The 18,642-nt window shown below is 42.2% G+C and overlaps 2 protein-coding genes across 8 annotated transcripts in view; one reads left to right on the top strand and one right to left on the bottom strand.

Annotated features, from left to right (window-relative positions):
- The window catches only part of PCSK7 (proprotein convertase subtilisin/kexin type 7), a 31,518-nt gene extending 28,568 nt beyond the window's left edge, over positions 1–2,950 (bottom strand). The window contains exons 1-2 of the mRNA XM_072155720.1: positions 2,825–2,950; positions 1,651–2,114 (exon numbers count right to left, since the gene is read on the bottom strand). Coding sequence (XP_072011821.1) covers positions 1,651–2,067 — 417 coding nt within the window. The 5' untranslated portion in view covers positions 2,068–2,114; positions 2,825–2,950. The remainder of the gene's footprint in view (positions 1–1,650; positions 2,115–2,824) is intronic.
- RNF214 (ring finger protein 214) lies at positions 2,832–18,430 on the top strand. 7 transcript variants are annotated; one of them, XM_072155724.1, is made up of 16 exons: positions 2,922–2,968; positions 4,776–4,969; positions 5,430–5,635; positions 7,188–7,247; positions 7,437–7,577; positions 8,221–8,360; positions 9,029–9,097; positions 10,189–10,285; positions 11,107–11,195; positions 11,944–12,034; positions 12,309–12,407; positions 14,338–14,621; positions 14,743–14,884; positions 15,941–16,033; positions 16,115–16,192; positions 17,451–18,430. In XM_072155724.1, exons 3-16 carry the CDS (start codon positions 5,507–5,509, stop codon positions 17,514–17,516), a joined length of 1,578 nt encoding a protein of 525 aa, XP_072011825.1. In that variant the 5' UTR covers positions 2,922–2,968; positions 4,776–4,969; positions 5,430–5,506; the 3' UTR covers positions 17,517–18,430. The 7 variants fall into 7 exon arrangements, with proteins under 7 accessions (XP_072011827.1, XP_072011823.1, XP_072011825.1 ...); XM_072155725.1 differs by lacking the exon at positions 2,922–2,968 and adding an exon at positions 2,981–3,062 and having other exon boundaries at positions 4,776–4,965; XM_072155723.1 differs by lacking the exon at positions 2,922–2,968 and adding an exon at positions 2,981–3,062.
- The last annotated feature ends 212 nt before the right edge of the window (positions 18,431–18,642 follow it).

Here is an 18,642-nt window from a genome sequence, read left to right as displayed (position 1 = left end):
GCCTTGTTTCAACACGCAATCCAAAATACATGAGGTTTTGGCCTTACAGGACCTTCACTGCTAGTTCCTTAGGTAGACGTATCTACATCTATTCAGGTACATCGGTGGAGCAAGGCAGCCACTCAATATGGATACATTCCACATCTGATTGAGGCTCTATAAGACCAAAACATCATATGAATTTTGGATTGTGAAACGAAAATAAAGCATTTAACCCCTTAACGCTCTGCGCCGTAGCTCTACGGCGCAGAGGTGTAAGGGATGTATGAAGAGGGCTCACGGGCTGAGTCCTCTACATACAAAGGTGGGGGTTTTTGCATAATGCATAAAACCCCCACCGCTAATAACCGCGGTCGGTGCTAGCACCGATCGCGGCTATTAACCCCCCCGTTGCCGCCGGCGGCATTTAAAAGATGGCGGCGCGGGCGCCGCCATCTTTTTTTCGATCGCCATGCCCCCGAACGTCATCGGTGGGCGGCAATCGGTTGCCATGGTAGCCTCGTGTCGTCTTTTGACACGAGGCTATCTGGCAGCTGCAGATTCGTTACAATGAGCCAGTGGCTCATTGTAATGAATGTGCTGCAAAAATGCCATATATTGCAATACAGAAGTATTGCAGTATATGGTAGCAGCGATCTGACCATCTAGGGTTAATGTACCCTAGATGGTCTAAAAGATAGTGAAAAAAAAAAGTTTAAAAAATAAAAAAAATTAATAAAATATTAAAAGTTCAAATCACCCCCCTTTCCCAAGAACTGATATAAAACATAATAAACAGTAAAAATCACTAACATATTAGGTATCGCCGCATCCCAAAATGCCCGATCTATCAAAATATAAAAACGGTTACGGCCGGCGGTGACCTCCGAGGCGGGAAATGGCGCCCAAAGGTCCGAAATGCGACTTTTACACCTTTTTACATAACATAAAAATTGAAATAAAAAATGATCAAAATGTCGCACAGACCTCAAAATGGTAGCAATGAAAACGTCGCTTCATTTCGCAAAAAATGACACCTCACACATTTCCGTGCGCCAAAGTATGAAAAAGTTATTAGCGTCAGAAGATGGCAAAATTTTTTTTTTCTTTTTTGTACACATTCGTTTAATTTTTGAAAATGTATTAAAACACAATAAAACCTGGATAAATTTGGTATCACCGCGATCGCACCGAACCAAAGAATAAAGTAGGCGTGTTATTTGGAGCGAAGAGTGAAAGTCGTAAAAACTGAGCCCACAAGAACGTGACGCACCTGCGGTTTTTTTTCAATTTTTCCACATTTGGAATTTTTTTTCAGCTTCGCAGTACACGGCATGTTAAAATAAATAACATTACGGGAAAGTAAAATTTGTGACGCACAAAATAAGCCCTCACACAGGTCTGTACACGTAAAAATGAAAAAGTTATGGATTTTTGAAGTTGGAGAGCGAGAAATGAGCCGAAATACCCTCCGTCCTTAAGGGGTTAAAGTAATTCTGTCGACTGGCAAAGTATGGTGCTTAACAGGAGGACCAAATCCTGGGTAACCACTTTTTGTACATCATTCCCAGCAAACAATTAGCAGCATCACTGCAGACAAGAAAATACATGCATAAATGTATGATCCATGTGTATGACTCCTCTCAAGAAGGTGCATGCAGATTGTCTCACCAAATGCCATTGCTGTGGGTATTTGGGATCATTAAAGTGCAAGCTCCTCTTGGATCTCTTCAGTAGCTTTTGTTCGGAGAACCACCGCACGCTGTCGTGTTGTGTGAATATGGCATGAACTTTCCTCCGCGTATTCTCCTTGCTCTGACCATGTCCAATGTGTGCAAATAAGTAGTGATCCTTTAACTCCCCGATCACACCCCGATTCTCCAGCCCCACAGCATGTGATAGTGCTTCCGCTAGAGCGTCCAACTCCTCTCTCCGTCCAGAGCCATGAGAGGGGTCCAGACGGACAGCCCAGGTCAGCTCCTCAACCAAACCTGTGGCGTCATTGCTGCCAGTATGTGTGGAGAGTAAGAGGAAGAGGGGCCAGGTAACAAAACAAAGGCACATAAGTGGAATGACGTAGCGACGCATTGTGACGGCCCATTACACAGGAAGCAACCGAGCGCGGGCATTGGGACCTGTGGATATAAAAATTAAAAAACAAACAACATGGTTAGTACATAGTTCATCAACATCAGATTAGTGGGTCAGGTTTTCGCTCATGAACACTGCCTGTTCTCACAATTATTGTCATTTATTATTAATATTATTTACATATAGTGTAAATATAGAATAAATAGTGGTTTTTATGTCTTTCATGGTGCTGTACAATCAATAATGGTTGCATTGACATGGACGTGTGTGCACTGGAGAGGAGATAGCACTGCCCGGCTGTACATACGGGGAAAGATAGATCATTCTCCAGCTTTTCCCTGTGTATGCTCATCTCTACTCTAGATAAAACACCACCAGAGATATACAGGGCCGAGGGTCTGTGTTATGTCTAAGATACATCATCATTTAGGGGTCAGTTATGTAAAGTACAAGCGTGTTATCACAGGGGGGAAGATTGGGTGAGATTTGTGTTCAGCCCATTATAGTTACACTACACTCACACACTGCAGATTTCATAATCTAACCCCATACATACAATGGTAGAAATTCATGCAAAATCCCCCATGAAGGGAACCGCAGCGTGTGAACACAGGGAGAAACAAGTGTGCTCCTTTTCAGCCAGGCAATGCAATGGTTAACACCTGGCACCGGTATCTCTGTTTGGGACCAGTGACGACCCCCCAGGTATCATGGTCCAGTGCTGCCCACCTCCTGACAGGTGCCCCGCACTCACCTCTCCCCTCCGCTCCGCTCGCTTTCCCGTTGCCCACTTCCGCATTTGGCTCAGCGGTGACGTATATGTGGTCGTCACTTCCGGGGGGCGCGGTCAGGTGACCGGCACAGGGCGGAAGTAAATATCTTGTACTTGTTGACTGAGGTAACGGGATCGGTAATGTACGAGGGGCCGGGAGGGCCATACCAGGGGTGGAGGACGGTCGTCTAATATCTGTATAGGGCAGAGGAAGTATAAAGTATGGAGGACAGTCGGGTTTTGTGGGGGATTTACATCACAATTGATTCCTGTATATTACAACATCAATTAACCCTTTAATGCCGCAGCCTTTTTCCATGTTTGGGTTAATTTTAATTTTTTTTAAAGGACTTCCTCCTCCAAAGGCCAGAACGTCTTTATTTTTCTGTGTACGGCGCAGTACGAGGGCTTATTATCTGCGTAACACATTATCCTCCCTAGAAATATATAACTCAATATACTCTGAAGCTGGAAAAAAAATTCCCGAATGTGGCAATAAACACGGTTGTGCAGTTTTCCCGTGGCTCTGTAGTGACTGCAGTCACTGTATGGTCTGAAGGATACTTCCCAATTATCCTTTGGGTCGGTACGAGCACAGAGATGCCAAATTTATATAGGTTTTATTAGGTTTTAAGAATTTTTTCTAATATATTTTTATTGAAAAACCAACAATGAGTTTTCCATTTTTTAATATTTAAAGGAAACCTACTACCATGGATCTACCTATTAAGGTAGATCGGGTGGTAGGTGCCTCTATTGGATGTGGGGATAGCCCTTTTAAGGGCTAATTCTCACATCCCCAAAATCTTTTTATAACTTTTATTTGCCTCATATGCTAATTTTCTGAAGGGGCTACTGGGGCGTGGAGTAGCCAGAGTTGAAGCTATACAGCTACTCTGCGCACCAGTAGCCTCTTTGATCCACCTACCAGATATATTTGGCGCACAGCTATGAGCTTCTGCCCGCCCTCGTCTGCGAAGCCGGCGTTCTGCCCCATGCGCAGAACAGCCGGCCCGCGGTTGCGCGGTCAATGCTCCGAAGCCGGTACTGCTGTGCACGTGCAGAACTCCGGCTTCGTTGACGAGGGGGGCGTGTAGCTGCTAGGTGGATCAATGAGGCTACTGGGGCATGGAGTAGTCGGGCCGTGTAGCCTCAGCTTCGGCTACTCGACGCCCCAGTAGCCTCTTTAGAAAATTAGCATATGAGGCAAATAAAAGTTATAAAAAGATTGCGGGAACGTGAGGATTAGCCCTTAAAATGGCTATCCTCACATCCAATTGTGGTAGATCCATGGTGGTAGGTTTCCTTTAAACAGCATAAACATTAAACATGAACTTGCAACTAACCCCCAGGTTTTAATACGAAAACTTTAAAGGGAACCTGTCAGCAAGACACTAACTATTTTTGGATTATTACAGGTTCCAAAAGGCCATAACGTGACAAAACCCCATGTGCTTCTGTCGTGTTTGTGTGATGTTTACATTAGCTAACATTAGAGTACAGTCACTGACAATGTCCCCCCTGAAGTCCCGGGGGCTTTTGGAAGCTGTCATAACTCAAAAATAATGCCTTGCTGACAGGTTCCCTATACACTTAAAAAATGTGTTTGTTTTGCCATATTCTGATACCAATAACTTTTTTGAGTTGTGTAAGGTGTCTCTTTTTTCGCGGGACAAGCTGACGTTTTTATTACTACCATTTTGGGGACTATACAACCTTTTGATCACTCATTATTAAAATTTTTGTGTGTTGTAAAGTGTTTATTTAGACATTTGGGTGTTATTACACGGTTTACCGCCGGGAGTGAATTTTTTTTGTATATTTTGATAGATCGAATAGGGACATTTTTATGTTTATTTGTATTCTAGTGAATTGGGTTGGGGGTGATCTAAACTTGAAATAATTTTTTTTATTTTTTTAACCATTATTTCAGGTTTCTAGGATGTTTGAACGCTAAGGGCTCTGATTACTCATACAATACACGTATATTGGGGTATATTGTGACTCGGGTTGATCCTTGAATCCTGGACCATACACTGATCTGTTTGAAGGAGCAATCACAGTGCAGAGGACGAGGCTCCGCATAGTGAAATAGTCCCCGGGTTACGTGCAAGATAGGTTTTGTAGGTTTGTTCTTAAGTTGAATTTGTATGTAAGTTGGAACTGTATATTTTATAATTGTAACCCCAGCCAGAATTTTTTGTCTCTGTGACAATTGAATTTAAAAATGTTGGATTGTCATAGGAACCAGGATTAACAATAAAGCTTAATTGCTGACACCTTTAATAACTGTTATAGCTGATTATTGTAGCCTAAGGCTAAAGTACAGTAAATTACCAATTACCAGAGGTCCGTTTGTAACTAGGGGTCGTCTGTAAGTCGGGGGTTCTTAAGTAGGGGACAGCCTCTACAGGGTCTCTACTTCCCTGCCAAACTATGATCATGATCATATAACTATTATGCCTGGCACTATGGGCAGTCCTTCTTGTGGAATGTGGAGCTATTGCAATGTTTCTTAGGATATGTTATATTTTATGAACCTCCAAATCTGTCCATTAGCACTCTAAATCCCTTTTTTTTTTTGTAGACAAATTTCTGAAGAATTAGGGCAGTGTGATTTTTGGCATCGTGGATGACATAGAGGAGAGACGTTCACCAGGGGATATGCCCGCTGCAGAATCTGGCCCTACAGGTGGTAACATGTCAGAAGGGGTTGATAAGAAGGGCCACCATAGTGGATTACATGGCATTGGGATTCCTGGTGGGATGCTAAGTCAATGCATTGCAGTGCAGGTGAGATCAAATATTTAGCATGTAGTAGTTCAACTTTGTGCAAGAAACATGTTGATGCAGCACTTTCTCTACTCACGCACCAGATGTAAAGTCCCCGAAATCTTAATAAATCTGGCGCGCCTTGCACCAACTGGGAGATGTGAAAGGAAATCTACCATCAAAATCCATCATGATGAACCAGCGGCACTTACTCATAGATCCAGGCACGGTGACTGTGCGAATCTTCTTATATTTATTATCCATGGCCTTCTTCCTTCTAAAATCAACTTAAAAATGTGTTAATGAACCTGAAAGGCTACTGGGGCGGTTCCCAAATCTACTCTATGCTGCAGATTCACATACTGTTTCACAATCGTGCCCTCAGCACTTCCCTCTCCCTCTGCCTGATGTAATCCCTCTGTAGCAGAGGAAATTCCAGCACACAGGCGGAGGGGAGCAGTGCTCCTGAACAGTGTAACAGCTTAAGAATCTGCAGCATAGAGGGGCTCTAGGGACTACACTAGCTTTTCAGGCTCATTGGTATAATTTTTAAAGTTGAATGTAGAAGGAAGGAGGCCATGGATAGCAAATATAATAATATTACCATAGTCACAGTGCCTGGATCTTTGACTAAGTGCCCCTGGTTCATCCATGCTTGATTTTGATGGTAGATTTCCTTTCTGCCTTCTCTAACCATTTTCATTACAATATAATTGTTTGTTTTAACCTACCTGGCTTCCTGACATAAATCCTCGGCTTAGTCCCTGGGGTTGGCTTTGGTTTGGATACAGTGAAAAAAACAACACGTGACTTGTCTGTGCTACAAACTCCTCAGCTCTCAGCCCCCACCTTTGTGCTCCTTCACAGGGACAGAGCTCACAGCCTGGTGAGCTGACATCAGTGTGGGTGGGAGGAGCTGTACAGGAGAACAGAGGTGGGGGCTGAGAGCTGAGGAGTTTGCAGCACAGACAAGTCACGTGTTGTTTTTTGCACTGCATTCAAACAAAAGCCAACCCTAGGGACTAAGCCGAGGATTTTTAAGGAAGCCAGGCAAGTTACATACACAATTATATTGTAATGCAAATGCTTAGAGAAGGCAGAAAGGCAAATTTGCACTGCAGGTGTGATTTGCTTCTGTAACCTGCCTTTCATGATAATGGGGTGCCTGGTGACGGGTTCCTTTTAAGACCAGAACATGGTTAACTTATCTTAATAAATTCCCTACAGAGACTGCAGTGGGGAAAAGTGCAGATGTAAATTACCATTTAGCTCTAGAAGTCTCTGCATACACCTATGTATGGCTTTCATCAGAATCCTCTCACTCATCCCCTCCACACTCCTACACTTCTGTGTACAGTAATCTGATAAATTTGTGAGCTGTGGATTAGGGGAGAGAAGAACAAAGAGGCAGTTTACTGGAGATCAAGTAGCTTTCCTCTGATTGCATATATTACAAAGTTGTTGTATGTGCTACTACTATTAGTCTTCATTTTGACAATGTATGTATACTTTCTATTTAAGGTTTTTGTCCTACTTCTAGAATAATTTCCCTCTCTTCTTCCCAATCCCGCAGACGGAGCATGAAAAGCAAGATGCAGAAACCTTTACAGAAGAAAATGCTGAAAAGCTCTTGGTGAGCGTATACTGTATATATGCATAAAGAGTTGCCTACTTTAGCATGGTGGGGCCCGAATAGGGTCATCCATAGCTTACTTGCCTTGGTAAAATTTGTCTGCAGTTAAAATATAAATTAAATGTGTCCCCTTTTAATATATGTTTTGCTTCTCTTTTATATATATTTGCATTAACAATCTACCTGCAGAAGCTGCTCATTGGTCGCAGAGAACTTCTGAAAGACACATACCAGGAGGTGCTGGACCGACAGATCCAGGCTGAGAAGCAGCTACAGGTGCAGATAAAACAACTGCGACTGCAGAAGGAGGAAGAAACACAAAGACACAAGGTAGGAAGGAAAATAATCTAATGCTATACATAATCTGTCAATGCTTGTTGAATTTTAAGATTTATTAAACCTGCCTAAACCTGCCCAACTACAAAGGGGTTGTTCTATGTCTTCACACAATAGTCTATACCATTTTGAACGGTATGAGATTGAACTGCTGGTACAGCCACTGATGAGTACAGAGGTCCTGTGTCCTATCTATTAGATTAGTACGATGCCTAGCTATTTCAAACAGTACCAAAGACTATGAATAGAGCCCCAGGATTTATGCTCAATCTGCTGCTTCATTTGTTTAGTTTTCCCGTTCTTGTGATTGGGGAAGAACCCAGAGGTCAGACCGCTTATCCTGTAGATATGGGATAACCATTAATAATGTGACAACCCCTTTAATTCTGCATATGCAGGACTAAGCTTATATAGACAATAAGGGGAAACCTTTACACTGCTAATTGTCAGGGGTCATGGAGGTACATCCCCTTTAAGGCAGGATGGAAAGTTTATAAAAAGGTCCTATAGTTTATATTGATTTAACATTATCATTGTTCCAATGATATAGTAATGCATACTTGTCATTTCTGTCTAGCTTAGTCCAGAGATGGTCTTGCAATCAGTCATACATCACTGAATCTTCTTTGTTTTCCAGGGTTATCTGAAAAATATTCAAGACCTGACAACAAAGAAAGAAGAGACTCGAAAGAAAGTAGAAAAAGAGCGAAGGGAACTTGGCCAGAAAGAACAAGATCTGGGCGCTGAATTTTTAAAACTGCAAAATAAGAATGAAAGGTATTCCGGGGGACAATAAAGAAGGGCTGTATGTCCTGAGAAAATGTCCTTTTGAAGGGGATGTCTGGGATGTAGACAGACTATGAACATGTAAAGAGATAGTACATTCACTTCCGCCGATTTATGGAGCCATCATTGAAGTAAATGATGGCTGCATCTGTAGTGCTGCCAGGAAGCTGATAAACTGGACAGAGCTAGTCATATAGCGCTAGGGAGGGCTGAAAACCCCCTTTCAAGACTTCACCGCCATATTATTGTGTTAGAAATCAAGATGGAGATAAAAGATTATATTTCACAGAAATTAATTTCATTTGGAGGCTCATAATAAGTTAGGCTACCACATGCTAAGTCTCAGCCCTCATGCATATTGTTTGTGTCCTTGTGTTATCTGTTGATTCAATGGATTTCACACAGACAAATTTGTTTCTATGGGCCCATACACACAAATGTGGTTTCCTGCCTACGAGAAGACCACTGACATTCTCTAGTGCAGTCATCGTCTGGTGAGTAACCTCTGCGGTGTGTGAATTGCATAGAGCCTCACTGACTTTGTACAGATAGTACTAAGAAGTTCACTTTTGGTACACCACAGTAACTGCAAACATCAAGGGGAAAGATATTGAAAGTATTCTCTTTTTAAATACTTAAGACATTTCAATTTTTTGCAGCTTTGAGAAAGAGCACAATGATATTGAAAAAAAAATTGCAGATCTACTTGCTGAGCAAGCAGCAGAGAGGTAAGTCGGTGCATCATTATAAATAAAAGGTCTCTTACTCTTCTAAACATTCTAATGGCTTTTTGTAATGATTTTCCTTTCTTCATAAACACACTTCATAATCTAAAATGACTTCATGAAGTTAATAATAATTGCTTTATTAATATAGCGCACACAGATTACGCAGCACTGCACAGAACTTTCCAAATCACTCCCTGTCCCCAATGGGGCTCCCAATCCAATCAACCTACCAGTATGTTTTTGGAGTATGGGAGGAAACCGGAGGACCTGGAGGAAACCCGCGCAAACATGGAGAGAACATACAAACTCTTTGCAGATGTTGACCTGGGACTTGAACCCAGGTCCCCAGCGCTGCAAGGCTGTAATGCTAACCACTAAGCAACAGTACTATGGTCTAATGAACATTGACCTGCCCCCTCCTTGTAGACTGCTAGCTGACGCATGCTCAGAAATTGTACTCATAGCTAATGGGATTGGCTAAAGAACATTGCTTATAAATTATGATGTATTTTGTGCTGCTCCCTATGGTAGCAGAACGTCCCCCTGATACTCTGCTAGATTATCATACATTGACCTGTCTGTTCTTATGATATGTACATTACGGGTGCGGCATACTTTATTGTACTGGATAAAACAATTGCAGCTGCTGGATGTACATGCATCTTATACATTACAATAAATTGGGGCAGATTAACTAAGGACCTTGCACCAGTTTTCTGTTGGACTTTGCACATTCTTTTATGTGGAAACTACTTGCGCATGTGTTTGAGAAGTGTCATTTGTGTCGCGACGGCACTATACTCGCAGCACAAATTTCTGCACATAAAGGGCCGTTCCAGTGCACACTCGAACTGTGCGCCACATTTATCATGCAGAGTCTGACAGAAATGTGTCGCACACCCCATGTTAGAGGACAAAAAAAAATTGGTGCACACTGTCGGAGCAGTGCAGGGGGCGCCAGATTCGTGAAGAATGGGCTCCACAATTCATGATTCTGGCGCCCCTGCACTACACACAGGCAACTCCACATAGTGCAGTTCCATTGTTTTTAGTAAATGTGCCCCCTTGTGTTTTGTACTTGCTTATCACAGGAAGGAGTGGGACGCTGAACTGGCTGCACTGAAGAAGAAGGATAGTGAACTCAACCAAAGCACAATAGACCACATGGAGCGTGCTAAACACGCCGAGGTAGGGGGAGACATCAGATATGTGTCCTCTTATGTTACATCTCTCTGCCGTAGCTGTTGGATGTTACTGCCATCATATAGAGGGGGCAGTATATTGCTGCCGGACAATGCTTGTTTCTGTGGGAGCATGGTAAAATATATCTGCCCTCATTCTTTTCTTCCAACGCTTCTCTTGGAAAAGAATCCTCATACACACTGTGTTCATCTGTTCACACGGGTTTATCCAACATTCGTGTAATACATATGTTCACCTTAAAAGGGTTATCCCAAGTTTGTTATTCCAGATTCGCAGGATACTATGTTATCAATGGGGGTTCAACCAACCAACCCCTACCAACACAAGAAAAGATCCCTGCAGTTTGCAAGAAAGGGGGATCCTCACTAATTAAATGAATTTGCAGGTATAAATGCATCCTGCTTCATTCATTACTATGGGAAAGTTGAAAACTTCAGAGCACAGTTTTCCGATATATCTGCCTTTCCCACAGACCATTTATGGGAGTGCCAAAGATGGCTGTTAAGGGATCCCAGCGGTCCCCCACCTATAAGGTTGTTATCCCCTCGCCTGTGGATACAGAATAACAATTAAACTTGGGATAACCACACAAGAGAATATAGATTTAGCTCAAAGATTTGGAAAATGGTTTGAAAACTCAGTTACCTTCATATCTCCTGTACTACCGTAATAACTATCTGAGCCCCTATACTTTACATTACTGTACATTGTTAGTCTTATCGTGGGTTTCTCAATACGAGTGGAAATAAGAGTTGTGAAATAATTCAATTGACTATAAGACTAACGCATTATCCTTTCCACTACAGGTCATGTCTCTGGAGAGCAGAAGAGACCTATTACTTATCTCTTTAGAGGAGGCGGAGAAGGAAGCGGAAGTCACTCTTTCTTATCTCAGGTATGGGAGACGTAATAGACAACAGGCCTTAGGCTTTATATTGTATGTAGATAAGGTATAGTCCTATTTCATTCAGAACGAAAGCTTTAATATACCATTATCGATCTTTTATCGTTACAAGTCATGTTTCAAAAGTTAAAACCCTTAGAAATGAGCACTTGAAACTTTCATTCAAGTAAACCCCCAGTATGCTCTGCAATGAGGAATGTCGGTGCGGCAGAAGTGATGTAATAACCCAACAAATGAGAAAACATTTGCTTATTTGTTGATCTATTGCTACAATCCAATATTTGGGACTAAACATAGACCCATTCAGCCTGTCTAAAAGGGCCTAAAAAGATTAACTATAGTCTTAGGCAAATTTGATCCAATAACCTCGGCTGGTTTGTTCACCATATTTACTGAACTGAACTCACTTGCTGCGTCAGTTCACCTGTTTTGGCCTCTACCTGTCCAACACATGTACTGAATTTGTGGGATCATACTGTCCTCTGTGCTTCAGCCTTTAGGATACAGTTTATGGTCTTGTGTATCCAGTTCAAATTGAGCAGTGGCTGCACGTATCCACTGCTATTCTACGTCATCTCTATGGGACTGATGTGAATAGTGAAATGCATTGCTTGACTACTTCTAGTAGACCCATAGAGTTAGAATGGAGCCCATGTACTTGACCACCAGTCCACTACATTACACAGGGCATCATGATCTCTTGGTGGTTCTTATCTATACAATGCATATCTCTTCTCAGGGTGGCTCCTCCAAATTTAGAGTGGATTCAGCTAAAGCAGAGGTGGGATGCCAGACTTGCCGGGATTCAGCAGATGAAGACAAACCTTCTGGTAGGTGATGACTTCTCTCATTTACTTATGAATAGGAGGCTTTGATTGGTATGTTATTATCTCAAGGTACAATTGTATTTTTACAGAATGTACATTCTGTAAATTCTGTAAAAATACAGAATACAAGGCATATAATGACCACAAATAGTGCTGTTCCTCCTGTACATGCACTGAACTTTTCACTTGGACAATGTTTTAAAGGTGAGGTACAATGTACATGTAATATGACTACAATACGTGGATCATAATTTACGTTCTTATTTACGTTCTCTAGGAGCAGTTTGAGACACAGATCCAACAGGTGAAGAATGGCACCCGGTTGGCGAATTTACCATTAATAATGGCTCCAAATTTGACTCCTCCACCATCTGATGTAAGTGTACCCCGAATCTGAAATGTAATATTATTTCTATCTAATGTAGACAAACACGTCTGCTTCATACAGTTCCACACACTGTAACAAAGACCAGCAGCACAAAGTGATCTGCAATGTGAAGGTGGAATGGTGTGGCAGACTTGCAGCTATTTGAACATTAAAGTGAACTTGTCTTTGGGCGTTTGGGAGACTAAACTACACACAAATCCTTGATGATCAGCAGCCAAATGTCCCAAACAGCGTTATTCTAACGACTGTGACTGCCTTTAAAGTAAATCTACCATTTGTTTTGATGCATTGTGAACCAAACATACCTTGAGAATGCTGTAGCTACACTGATGCAGAAACATATCTTGTTTAATCCTTAAACTGTGTGGTTTGCAGAAAAAAACTATTATAAAATTCAGGACCTTGGAAAAGCTGTGTGCCCTGGCTGCCGTGCATAAACACATTACATTACTTCTAGGAGCTGATTGGACTGTCCATGCAGAGCTAATCAACGTGAGCTGGATGGCTCATACACAGGAGCTGTGGGATGGTGCAGCAATCCATTCATTAGGTTCATAATGCATTAAAGCAAATGGTAGATTTTCTTTAAGAGTCACACAGGCAATTCATCTATATGGTCACTAAGGGTCAGTTCACAAAAGGAGAAGACGGAAAATAAAAATAAAAAAACGCTGCGCAGTTCCTAAAACACAAGGTAGAGCCAAAAGATGTCATTCAAAGCTTTATTTGCATTTAAAACGTGAAGACGCGTTTTGAGGTTTCACGTTTCACAAGGTCAAATATAAAGTACTAAGGATGATGTCACACATGGCGGTTTTGGGACGTTTTTGTTCAGATTGTAAAAAACGCATCCGTTTTTGTCTGGTTTTCCGAATTTGTGCAATTAAAAACGGACAAAAACGCATGCATTTTTATAAAATGGATGCGTTTTTTTTACGATCTGAAAACACACTAACTAAAGACGGCATAAAAACGCCATGTGTGACATCACCCTAAGGGTAATTACACTCAACATTTACAGTATATACGTCAGAGGGATCTCCTTATAACTATACAGCTATAATTATACGGCTAAAGGAAACCTGTCTTTAGATTTTATCTTATTAAACTACCAGCCTTCTCAAGTAGGAGATGAAATGTCCTTTCTATAATTCTCTCTTATATGGGAAATATCACCTGCTAACTTATAAAAAGATCACCTTCAAAATCATGTGGAAATGAGCAGAGAAGGGTCATTCTTGCCTGAGACGGGGCAATAATACAGGCTGCAGGGGGTGTGTCACTACTTCAGACACCCTATCTTCGGTTCTATCGTATCTTCAAAATCTGGTGTCGTATTAAAGATAAGAATCTTATCTTTCAGATCACATCAGACTTGTAGTTCTGTGAGCTACAGAACTAGAATTACAAGCAGTTAAAGAATCGGTGGGAACTGGATCTTTATCTGCAGTTCACATATCCAGCTATGTCTTTTACTGTCTATATCTCTGCACAAACTTGATGTGATCTGAAAGAAGACATTCTTCTCTTTTAATATGACAACCTAAAGATGTTTCTAGGTGCTATATAACTAAATAATAGGGGTGTTTGAAGTGACACTGACTTCAGCCTCTAAACTTGAATCATCTCGGGCAAAATATGGCTCTTCTCTTCTCATTTTTACATGACTCGGAGGAAAATGGGGGAGATTTCACATAAATAGGGAATTCTAGAAAGGATATTTCATACCCTACCTGAGGGGGCTGCTAGTTAAATGAGGTGAAATCTAATAACAGGTAAAATACTTCAACCATAGGCTCACATACATTTTCATACCATTCTATATCAGCTACATGATCCCACACAGCAGACTTCATGGTATAGAAGTATTTACCAGCCAGTGATTTGTCTACCCCCCCCCCCCCTATTTATTTTCCAGCCCACCCTCATGCTACAGAAGATTGCTTTTGCCCCTGCTCAGATGGTCACTCGGTCAGTGACACCTCCAGACATTGGCCTCCAGGGAAAACCTAATTTGCCCTTCCATCGTCCTCATCCAGCAACGTTCAATCCATTACCTTTCCCCGGTAATGTTACCTCAGCACAGAGCCTGCTTAGTTCTGCCCAAAACCCAGGCCCCTCTGATCTCCCTGCTCCACCCGGCGCAGACAAGTCAAGCAAAATCCTGGACAAGCTACAAATCAGATTCCCACAGTACAACAAGTAAGTAATAACCTGACTGCTGCCTATTCTTAACTCAAGAAACATTTGCCTTTTTAATCCTCATTGCATTGTAAGATGCTTGTTCCATATGCATTTTCTGACTGTCGCCCCCCTTGTTCAGAGGGCACCTGACCGAGATCCTTCAGCATATTAAGATGAAGCGTGGCACTCTGTCTGGCCTCACCATTGATGCGCTGTTTAACCTTGTGGAGACGCACATAGAACAGTTTCCTCTAAAAGAAGCATCACACCCAGCTGCAAAGGTAAGGTGGTTGTTATATAGCACAAGGGTTAATCCTGTGAAATCTAAAGCTGCAGCATATTTATCATATGACATTATATGATATGTTGCTTCTTTAAAGGGGTTGCCCAGTTGCAACAAGATAGTCCATATACACAGGAGAGGGGCTAATTTGCTGATCGGTGGGGGTGTTAGTGATGGTGACCCCCACAGATCAGGGGTGTTTGTTGTATGCCATATAAAAAGAGCAGACAGTCATGCATGTGCTCAGCTGCTCTATTTATTGTTCTCATGATCTTTGAGGGTTTCATCACACCTGAGTGAAGTTGGCCCCCCCACTTTGTTCAAATCAAACAAAATTGGTGTCAAACGTTTGTGCTACGTTTGTGCTGGTTTGTGCAGCAGAAATTTTCGTTTGTGCCGCTATCGTTTTTAAGATTTTAATGAAAGTTTCCAGAGGTCATCAGAGGTCAACCAGTCCCCCCACATTGCCCAAATCAAGCAAAACTGGTGCCGAACAATTCTGCTACGTTTGTGCTGGTTTGTGCTGTGCAAATTTTTGTTTGTGCTGCTTTTGTTTTGAATATATAAACAAAAAATTCAAGTTCAAAAGTTCAAGCAGCCCCCCCACATTAACCGAATCAAACAAAACTGGTGTCAAACGTTAGTGCTACGTTTGTGCTGGTTTGTGCAGCAAAAATTTTCGTTTGTGCCGCTATCATTTTTAATACATTCATACTTTTTTGCAGAGGTCATCCGAGTTCATTTCTTCCAAAGTACAATGTGTTTGCTAGCTCCCCCTAGTGATCAAGCCAGGGAAGTGTCACTAGGTTTGTTTTTTACCAGTTCATCCTAAACACCTCAAACACCTGAACATACCTTAAAAATGATAGCGGCACAAACAAAAATTTTTTGATGGTTAGTTAGACCTTATACATTATTGATGGTTAGTTAGACCTTATACATTATTGATGGTTAGTTAGACCTACCTGTCATGTTTTCACATGTCTTATGGCAATATGTACTTCAGTATGTACTTCTGCAGTATATTTTCTGACCCATTGTGCTCTTTCCTCAGCCTATTGGCCACGGGAGACCACAGTACCCAGCCGGACAAAGAACCTCCACATTCCTGCCTTCAACTTATGGGGCATATTTAGGACGACCACAGGTATGGTGTATGGAGAAGCAACAAAACTTCTAAGCCTGTGAGCAGGAAACATCCCCTTCATGTAAGAATGTTGTTTCCCAGGTGTGTTTCATGTGCACGAAGATTGTACAGCCTCATGAGCGGCAGCCGATGTCTTGTAACCACACCATCCACCGAGAGGTAAGAGTCAAAGACAAGGCGTCAGGTCTGTCTAGTAACCAAGATGTGATAAGAAATTAGTAGTTCTCTTATTACCATAGACTTCTATGGGAAGTCACAGATGGCAAACATGGGCTGGAATACAACCTACACATGGGTGTCTGAAAAACAAGTTCTTCTGCCTGGATCTATGAAAATTGTGTGTGACATCCACAAAAAAAAGTAGCACATGTCTAGTGCTTTTAGTGATGAGGTTTAGTGCTCCATACCCCAGTCCCGTCTCTCATTGTGTCTAACAAAGGTGAAAATGGACATGGGTAACAGGCTCACCTCATGAAACCCTTAAAAGACACTATTAGATTAGAGGCCCAGAATTTGATTTTAGGATCTCTTTTCTCAAGAAAATCTGCTATCAAAAACCATCCTGGTAAACCAGGGACACTTACTCATAGATCCAGGCACTGTGACTGCTATAATCTTCTTATATTTGTTATCCACGGCCTAATTTCTCATAAAATCAACTTGCAGATTCACAGGCTGTTACAATGAGCGGAACATGTCTCACTCTCCCCCCTGCCTGTGTTAATCTAGCAGCAGCAGGAAGTGAAGGGGGAGGGGAGACCTGTTCTGCTCATTGTGAGCCTGTGAAGCTACACCACAGTGAGGTTTTGGTAACGCCACCCACCTCCAGAGCCCTTCCGGTTCGTTAGCACTTACTCATAGATCTAGACACTGACTGTGGTAATCCTCTTATATCTTATTATTTTATTTCATATGTTATCCATGGCCTCCTTCAGTTCTAAAATCAACTTTAAATGTATGCTAATGAGACAGAAGTGGTCCTGGGGGTGTAACCAGAGTCCCTCCATGCTCTAGCTTCACAGATTGTTATACTGTGCAAGGAACATTTCTCCCTCCCACTGTGTGAGATTACATCAGGCCAAGCGTTACCAGAGCCCAACAGTGTTGTAGCTTCACAGGTTGTTGCACTGTCTCCCCCCTGCTCTCGTAGCACTTGCCCTCCCTCTGCCTGATGTAATCTCACACAGTGGGAGGGAGAAATGTTCTGTGCACAGTATAACAATCTGTGAAGCTAAAGCTTAGCATCATTTTAAAAGTTGATTTTAGAAGGAAAGAGGCTGACAGTCGTGGTGCCCGGTACCTATTGGAAGAGGAAGCCTTCTCCATAATTGTCTGTGCTGGGAGTATCCTGTATGATGTTGTCTGATATGTACGTACATTATAATGTGGGCTGTAAATTCCCTTATTTCCTCCGCAGTGTGCAAAATCCTGGTCCTTAGCCAACCACAACAGCACCTGCCCGTTCTGCCCGAGCCAGCGATAACCAGATGTGTGATCATTTGCTAATCGAAGTCTGAGTATGCTGTGCCCCGCACCTCCATGAAGATATCATTGTCCAGTATTGTCTCTGTAATAAAGTCCTGTTAAAGGAGAACCCTAAATGTTTATGTGCTTTATAAGGACCTCAGACATAGGCCCAGATTTATCAAAAGTCAGGCAAACTGCATCAAGGAGCGCAGATTATTCAATATTGGCGCACGGCCTTCAATTATCTGGCACGCCTTGCTCTGCTCGGGGAGTGTGCACCATTTTTTCTCTTTGGTGCACCCTTAAAGGGGTTGTCTGAGGGTTGCCCCATCACCCTGGCCATATTGCTCTCTGACAACCCCTTTAACTGACAGCATGCGACACAATTCTGTGAAGTCTCTGTGTGACATGTGTCTAAGTAGTAACGCGCCCCTTGAGGTGCTCATTACTGCGAAGCCGCGACACACACAAAACTGACGCGGACACTTTATTATCATATGTACAAGCTCCAAGGACCTTCTGTTTAGTCCAAAACTGGTGCAGCCAGAATAATAGATCTGGGCCATAGTGTCTCATCTTTATGCCCACCTGGTCACTACTATTATTCCACTTTATATCTTTATAGAAGCTGATGTCTGGGGAAGGGAAATGGATTGGGTATGTTACATTTAGGTATGCCCCATCCTTTGGGACTTGGATGTTTCTCAGCAGTTTTTCCTTTTCGCTTTTTGTAAACCCCATGCACTTTCCGCACAAGTGTATGGGGCTGTGATCCACTGCAAATCTGCATGTGCATGTTTACCCCACTAAACTACCCCTCCGGTACGGTATGAAATGGCCTTTCTATAATTCCCTTCTTTATGTGAGTCAGGCTTAGAGGTAGGAGGGGGAACCTCAATGTAGATGTTAATATTTTGAGTTCTATAGCAGGGTTCTGGTATAAGACTTCTAGGACATCTACCACCAGGATGAAGGATTGTAAACCAAGCACACTGACATACTGGTGTATGTCCCCTCTGGCAGGATCTGCTCTTCTTTTAGCTTCTTATGCCCTTGTTTTTGGGAAAAGTCTTTAAAATTATGCAAATGAGCCTGAGGGGCTCCAGACTCCATTAACACCTATGAAACCTGTCAGTGTGCTT

This window comes from Engystomops pustulosus, chromosome 6, assembly GCF_040894005.1.
Source record: "Engystomops pustulosus chromosome 6, aEngPut4.maternal, whole genome shotgun sequence".
Lineage (NCBI taxonomy): Eukaryota > Metazoa > Chordata > Amphibia > Anura > Leptodactylidae > Engystomops > Engystomops pustulosus.
Note: the sequence above shows the minus strand (reverse complement) of the source record. Positions and strands in the feature narration are given on the sequence as shown.

Excerpts from the sequence above, each read along its gene's own strand:
- RNF214 (XM_072155726.1), top strand. The coding sequence starts at position 5,507 with ATGCCCGCTGCAGAATCTGGCCCTACAGGTGGTAACATGTCAGAAGGG. Across the intron at positions 7,578-8,220 it reads AAGAAACACAAAGACACAAG|GGTTATCTGAAAAATATTCA; the intron begins GTAGGAAGGAAA and ends TTTGTTTTCCAG. Across the intron at positions 14,622-14,742 it reads AGATTCCCACAGTACAACAA|AGGGCACCTGACCGAGATCC; the intron begins GTAAGTAATAAC and ends CCCCTTGTTCAG.